Source organism: Myotis davidii, unplaced genomic scaffold (assembly GCF_000327345.1).
Source record: "Myotis davidii unplaced genomic scaffold, ASM32734v1 scaffold149, whole genome shotgun sequence".
In the NCBI taxonomy this organism is placed as follows: domain Eukaryota; kingdom Metazoa; phylum Chordata; class Mammalia; order Chiroptera; family Vespertilionidae; genus Myotis; species Myotis davidii.
In genome coordinates this window covers 158609-165287 of record NW_006352194.1, presented here as the reverse complement: position 1 = coordinate 165287, position 6679 = coordinate 158609, and the positions used below count along the sequence as shown (strand labels likewise).

General features: G+C 48.6%; 1 protein-coding gene across 2 annotated transcripts in view; it reads left to right on the top strand.

Moving 5' to 3' along the window:
- Positions 1–269: 269 nt before the first annotated feature.
- The window catches only part of SESN2 (sestrin 2), a 10870-nt gene continuing 4460 nt past the window's right edge, over positions 270–6679 (top strand). The window contains exons 1-7 of one of the 2 annotated variants that reach the window (XM_015557277.1): positions 270–369; positions 2229–2467; positions 3048–3230; positions 3341–3553; positions 4267–4417; positions 4916–5034; positions 5320–5510. In XM_015557277.1, coding sequence (XP_015412763.1) covers positions 285–369; positions 2229–2467; positions 3048–3230; positions 3341–3553; positions 4267–4417; positions 4916–5034; positions 5320–5510 — 1181 coding nt within the window. In that variant the 5' untranslated portion in view covers positions 270–284. The remainder of the gene's footprint in view (positions 370–2228; positions 2468–3047; positions 3231–3340; positions 3554–4266; positions 4418–4915; positions 5035–5319; positions 5511–6679) is intronic. The other variant, XM_006777464.2, reaches the window with a different exon arrangement.

Sequence of the window (6679 nt, the reverse complement as noted above, 5' to 3'; positions counted from 1 at the left end):
CAGTATGGTGGCTGTGTATTTCCCTTTCCCAGGCCCTCCCTGCTCAGTACTGGGGCTCCCGACTCCCTGCCCAGTTTCTAAAGAGCTAAGCCTGTGGGTCGAGCCCTCTCTCTTGTTTGTTCTCTCTCCACCCACCAAACAGGTGTATATATTTCCCAAATGACTCCTCTATGCAGGTTGCACCAGAAAGGAGGTTTTCCAAGTTCAATGTGGCCCCTTGGGTAGGAGGAGAAGACTAGAGAGAGAACGTTCCTTTTAGTCCTCCCTTTTACCTCCAACTAACCATGATGTGTTTCCTTCTAGGAGCAGAGGATGAGGTGGGCTCGGGGAGGCCCTCGAGGACCCAGCGCCTTCATCCCAGTGGAGGAGGTAAGCTTGGAAGGGGTTCGGAATTGTTGGTCGCTGGGAAGAAGGGACATGGAACACTGGGCTGGTGAGGAGGGTCTTTTCCTATCTCTTGAAATAGCAGTTTTGAAACTATCCCTTCAGGTTCCTGACTCATTTAATGTACAGAACAGCTCTAGAAAGCAGGCAAATTCACCCCATTTTGCTGGGAAGAAACAGGCTCAAAGAGATAAAGTGGTAATAACACAGCTAGGTAACGAACAAACTTTTGATCCCCAGAACAAGGCCTGCTTTTCCTCAAGAAGATAGAACCATCTGTGTTTATCTTTTCACTCTTGACTGTGCATATATTAAAGTTTTATTTTACTTCATAAGTAATATGTTCATTATAAACATTTTCCCCAATGTTTCAGAATCTCCTTCTCCCCTGAGAAGTAATCAGTGTTGCTTAACCATCTGCCATTGTTTTCTGGCGAGTTTTGTTTTTGTTTTTGTTTTTTTCATGCAGAACCAAGGTCATAGTTTACAACATGTTTTGGGGGGGAGTTTATTGTTTTGTTCTGTTTTCTCACTTAATATAACAGAGACTCCTTTCATTTACTGAGTCAGATCATTCATCATTGTTTTTAATGTTTTTAACAGATAGCTATTGGATGATTAATCTGTGTCAGGTACTGTCCCGAGTGCTGGGGATACCACAGATAACAAGACAGACAAAAGTCCTTGCCATCATGGAACTGACATTCTAGTGTGGAGTTGGTGTATGGGAGTGCCTTCAGAGCACATGCACAGAACATTTTTTAAATAATAGTTTTCTTCTTTTTCTTTGGAAACAACTGTTTGTTTCCTTGTCGTCTTTTCTCTCCTAAACGTGTAGGCCAAGTAGTTAATGAACTGTTAACAAATGTCTTAGCCCCCAGTTCCCTCCACCCTTTGTAAATGGAAAATAAACAACCACTAGCTGGTTATTCATGTCTGCAGCCCAGAATTTGAAGCTCAAGTGTTGTTCTTGTATATTATATTTTCATTTAGAAATAACCACACCTGCCCTAGCCGACTTGGCTTAATGGATAGAGTGTCGGCCTGAAGACTGAGGGGTCCTGGGTCCAATTCTGGTCAAGGGCACATGCCTGGGTTGCGGGCTTGATCCCCACTGAGGGGTGTGCGGGAGGCAGCTGAACAATGATTCTCATCACTGATGCTTCTATCTCTCTCTCCCTCTCCATTCCTCTCTGAAATCAATAAACATATTTTTTAGAAAAAGAAAGAACCACTCCTCTTTTATAATAAAGAAAATAACTAGGCTTTGGGGTTAATCTGGATTTGAATCCTGGTTTTCTCTTTTACTAGATCTGTAACCTTGAGCAAGGAATGCAACCTCTCTGGGCCTTGATTTCTTCATCTGTCAATGGGGGGAAAGTAGTATTTACCTCACAAGATAATTGGGAAAATTCAATGAGATAATGCAAGGGATGCTCTAAACTCAGCCCTGGCATGGAGATAGCACTCGGGAAGTGTGAACTATTTTGCACCCACTTCCCATGGCTGTACGGTTTTGCACTGTTAAAACAGAAGCTCCATGAAGGCCGGAGAAAGCTGTATTTTCATCTCTGTGCCCGAGTTTTTCTGTCTAAAAATAGAGAATAGAATTAGCTCATACTTGTAAGAATTAAATGAGTAAATACATATAAAGTGCTCAAACAGTGCTTGGCACATTGTAAGCATTATAAAAGTATTGGTTATTATATAAGGTTTCTGGTAAGTATTTGATCACTTAATGAATTCTATTTTACTCTCTTATTCTGTTTTGGGACATGGTTGTTTTCAGTTTCTTGCTATTATAATCCCACTGTAATGAATGTGTTGGTCTCTTTGTGGGAAAGGACAGGAGGGAACCCATCCTCTCCTCACCTTTGCTTGGCAGGTCCTACGGGAGGGAGCTGAGAGCCTCGAGCAGAACCTGGGGCTGGAGGCACTGATGTCCTGTGGGCGTGTGGACAACCTGGCAGTGGTGATGGGCCTGCACCCTGACTACCTTAGCAGATTCTGGCGCCTGCACTACCTACTGCTGCACACAGATGGGCCCCTGGCCAGTTCCTGGCGCCACTACATTGCCATCATGGTGAGCCTGTCTGACCCTGACTCTCTTAGGCAGGGGTCCTCAAACTACGGCCCGCGGGCCACATGCAAATACAAATATTGTATTTGTTCCCGTTTTGTTTTTTTACTTCAAAATAAGAAATGTGCAGTGTGCATAGGAATTTGTTCATAGTTTTTTTTAACTATAGTCCAGCCCCCCCAACGGTCTGAGGGATAGTGAACTGGCCCACTGTTTAAAAAGTTTGAGGACCCCTGCTCGTAGGGGTGGCCACATGGTGGGGGGTTCAGTCTGGGGACTTTCTGAACTGATTCCATAGATGAGGAGGAGGAGAGGAAAGCCCTGGCTTTATTTGACTATAGAATTTTAGAAAAGAGGCATCTTTAGTGCCTGCTCTACAGCTTGGGAAACTGAGGCATAAAGGAGTAAATGACCTGCCCAAGGTCACAACAAGCCAGTGGCAAATTTAAAACCAAATTTCCTGCCTCTCAGGCAACAGTGAGGTCGATGCTGTCACCTTCCATGGGCTACTCACCCTGAGGAGGGCACAGAAAGAATAGCATGACCTAAGCTCACGCTGCTGTATGTGCCCTTACCTCCATAGGCTGCTGCCCGCCACCAGTGTTCCTACCTGGTGGGCTCCCACATGGCCGAGTTTCTGCAGACTGGCGGTGACCCCGACTGGCTGCTTGGCCTCCACCGTGCCCCTAAGAAGCTGCGCAAGCTTAATGAGATCAACAAGTTGCTGGCACATCGCCCCTGGCTCATCACCAAGGAGCATATCCAGGTACAGTGGGTAAAGAGGCAGGTCCCGGAGGCGGCACAGGGGCCAGGCTGGGGTATGGCCGCTAGCCCAGGGGCAGGCACTGAGCAGGTCTGGCCTTCTTTCCTCTCCAGGCCTTGCTGAAGACGGGTGAGCATAGCTGGTCGCTGGCTGAGCTCATCCAGGCCCTGGTCCTGCTCACCCACTGTCACTCACTGGCCTCCTTCGTGTTTGGCTGTGGCATCCTCCCTGAGGGGGACCCGGAGGGCAGCCCTGTACCCCAGGCACCTTCCCCCCCCAGCGAGCAAAGCAGCCCCCCCAGCAGAGACTCACTGAACAATTCTGGGGTAAGTCACTGGCCCGGGTTTGGGTGGGAGAGGAAGCTGGCATGGCCTGTCATCCCTGGACAGAAGCCACTGCCTCACTACCTCACAGTGATAAGCCTTAGAAATGTTATCTGACTTTGAAGTTCCCTTTCCTCATCTATAAAATGGGGATAAAGACCACTGCTTCATAATGAGTTGTGAGGACTAAATGAAATAACCATGTGACTGGCCCCTCAACATGTAGCTCCATAGACTAAAAGTCTCCTGGATTTTACCACTTTCAAAATACAAAGTTTGCTTCTTATTTTGTAAAGTGGCCTTGCTTGTTTTAATATGAAAATACAGGTATTTTAAAAGTCCCTTACCTGTGAGGGTAGTTGATGCTCAGAGAAGACATGTCTGTTCTGTAGTTTTGTGTTTTTTAAATTATTGCTTGATTTGAGACAGAGAGAGAAACATTGATTTGTTGTTTCACTTATTTATGCATTCATTGGTTGATTCTTGTATGTACCCTGACCAGGGGTCAAATCCACAACCTTGGTGTATCAGGATGACGTTCTAACCAAATGAGCTTCCTGGGCCAGAGCTGATTCTGTAGCTTCTTAAACTTCACTTGAGGAAGCATAGACCACGAGCTGCCCGTTCAGAAAGGCCTGGCATGTGGGAAAGATGTGTGGAATTTCTTGGGGCGGCCGAGAGAGGAGTAGATGGTCACCTTTGGGTCCCCCCTGCAGGGCTTCGAGGCTGCCCGAGACGTGGAGGCTTTGATGGAACGCATGAGGCAGCTGCAGGAGAACCTATTGCGGGATGAGGGAGCGTCTCAGGAAGAGATGGAGAGCCGCTTTGAGCTGGAGAAGTCGGAGAGCTTGCTGGTGACCCCCTCGGGTACGGGATCACAGGCGTCCAGGTTCCAGGGCCTGCCCCCTTCTTCTGCCATCTCTGTTGAGGAGTAGGCACCTCTATGTACTGCATCTCTTGTATTTTGGGGTCAGACCTGAGTTTGAATCTGGCCTGTGTTAACCTTTCTGTCAGAGTGACCGCTAATAAATCACTTCCTACCTCGGGGCCTGTCTCCTCACACATAAAGGATTGATGTGTAGGGTAAATGGAACAAGAAAAGCAAAGCTCTTTACACAGAGCCCGACCCAGGATGAGTGGCTCCATAAACAACTCCTACTCCTATAACTGTTATTGCTGCTGGGGGCCTCAACCCTGGGCCTGACTCGCCTCCTCCCGTGGGAATCCTGCTTCCACTCGCTGTAGGGAGGGGCTTTCTCTGGCCTTCCACTCTGCGTTGCCTGGCCCCACATTGATGATTACTCAGGACTGAAGATCTCTGCTCCATGCCTTGGCCTCACTGTGATCTCTTTCTGACGTTCTCAGCTGACATTCTGGAGTCCTCTCCACACCCAGACATGCTGTGCTTTGTAGAAGACCCCACTTTCGGATATGAGGACTTCACCCGGCGAGGGACGCAGGCGCCCCCTACCTTCCGTGCCCAGGTGGGCTTTTCCCACTGAACTTGGCATTGCTCCTGATTTACAATCAAAGGGTGGATGATTTGAGTGATTAGAGTTGGGTACCTTCTCTCCCTCAAGATTCCTTGAGGGAAGTGGGAGACCCTGGATCATGAAGGGACCCATCTGTGCCCTAAGTGCATCCCTCTTGGCTTCTCAGGCCCAGACCAAGCAGTAGGTTAGATCTGTGGGGTGGGGAGGTGTGCTCTAGAGGATGGGGTCTCCTGCCCAGCCTTGGGCCATTTAGTGATCCCTTCCCACGTTTCTCAGGATTATACCTGGGAAGACCATGGCTACTCCCTGATCCAGAGGCTTTACCCGGAGGGTGGGCAGCTGCTCGATGAGAAGTTCCAGGCAGCCTACAGCCTCACCTACAACACCATGGCCATGCACAGCGGAGTGGACACCTCCATGCTCCGCAGGGCCATCTGGAACTACATCCACTGCGTCTTTGGCATCAGGTAAGCACAGGTCTCCTCATCCAGGATGTGTGTGCACTGCAAGTCCTCAGTCTGCACTTACGGTGGTTTCCTTTTTTGTTTTTTTCTTTTCCTTTCTTCCTGCCTATGCTATTTTTCAAAGCAAATTTTTTTCTTTGCTGATTACAAAAGATAATAAATATGCTTACTGTTTGAACCTTATAAATGAAACACTTTAATCCCACTCCATAGAGATAACTATCCTATATAATAAAGAGGGAATATGCAAATTGGCTGTCACTCTGTCACAAAGATGGCTGCACCCATAGCAGAGGTGGGGTTTCCATAACACAAGATAGCTGCACCCACAGCTGAGGCCATCCTGTAACGAGCCATAATGAGCAATCAGCAGGGACCTGATGCTGTGCCCCCACCTCCCGCTGCCCCTGTGGGGCTTGACAGGGGACCTCAGGCCACGCCCCCCACCTTGGTGCTAGGCTGGGGAACCTCAGGCCCTGCCCCCCACTGGGCAGGGCTTGATGGGGGATATCAGGCCACACACCCCCACCCAGTGGGGCTTGAGTGGGGACCTCAAGGCGTGCCCCTGCCCAGTGGGGCTTGACAAGGGTGGGACTGGCCGGGTCTGGATCTAGCCCAATGGGGGGGGGGGGCAGCCAGGTCTGGGTCTCCTCCATTTTGAGGCACACGTGGATGGGAGGGGACAACTCTGGGTCCTGTGGTGCACTTCAGACTCTGACAGGAGGAAGATTTTCCTATACATTTTACTGATTTTCTTTCATCTCTGACACTTCTATTATAGAGAAAGGGCAAATGCAATATTAAAATATTTCCTCTATTCCCCCCTTTTTATATATTTTTATTGATTTTAGAGAGGAAGGGAGAGGGATAGAGAGTTAGAAACATCAATGATAAGAGAGAATCATTGATCGGCTGCCTCCTGCACACCCCCCACTGGGGATCGAGCCCACAACTCAGGCATGTGCCTCTGGCTGGAATCGAACCTGGGACTCTTCAGTCCTCAGGCCAATGCTCTATCCACTGAGCCAACCAGGCTAGGGAAATCCATACATTTTAAAGCTCAAATTTCCCACACTCACTTCCTGCCCAGCTTGGTTGCCTTAGAAACTCCCACCTAGCTGGGTTCAGCTCTAAGTCACTTTGTCTCTGTGGTTTTCCTTGGAACAGGAAGC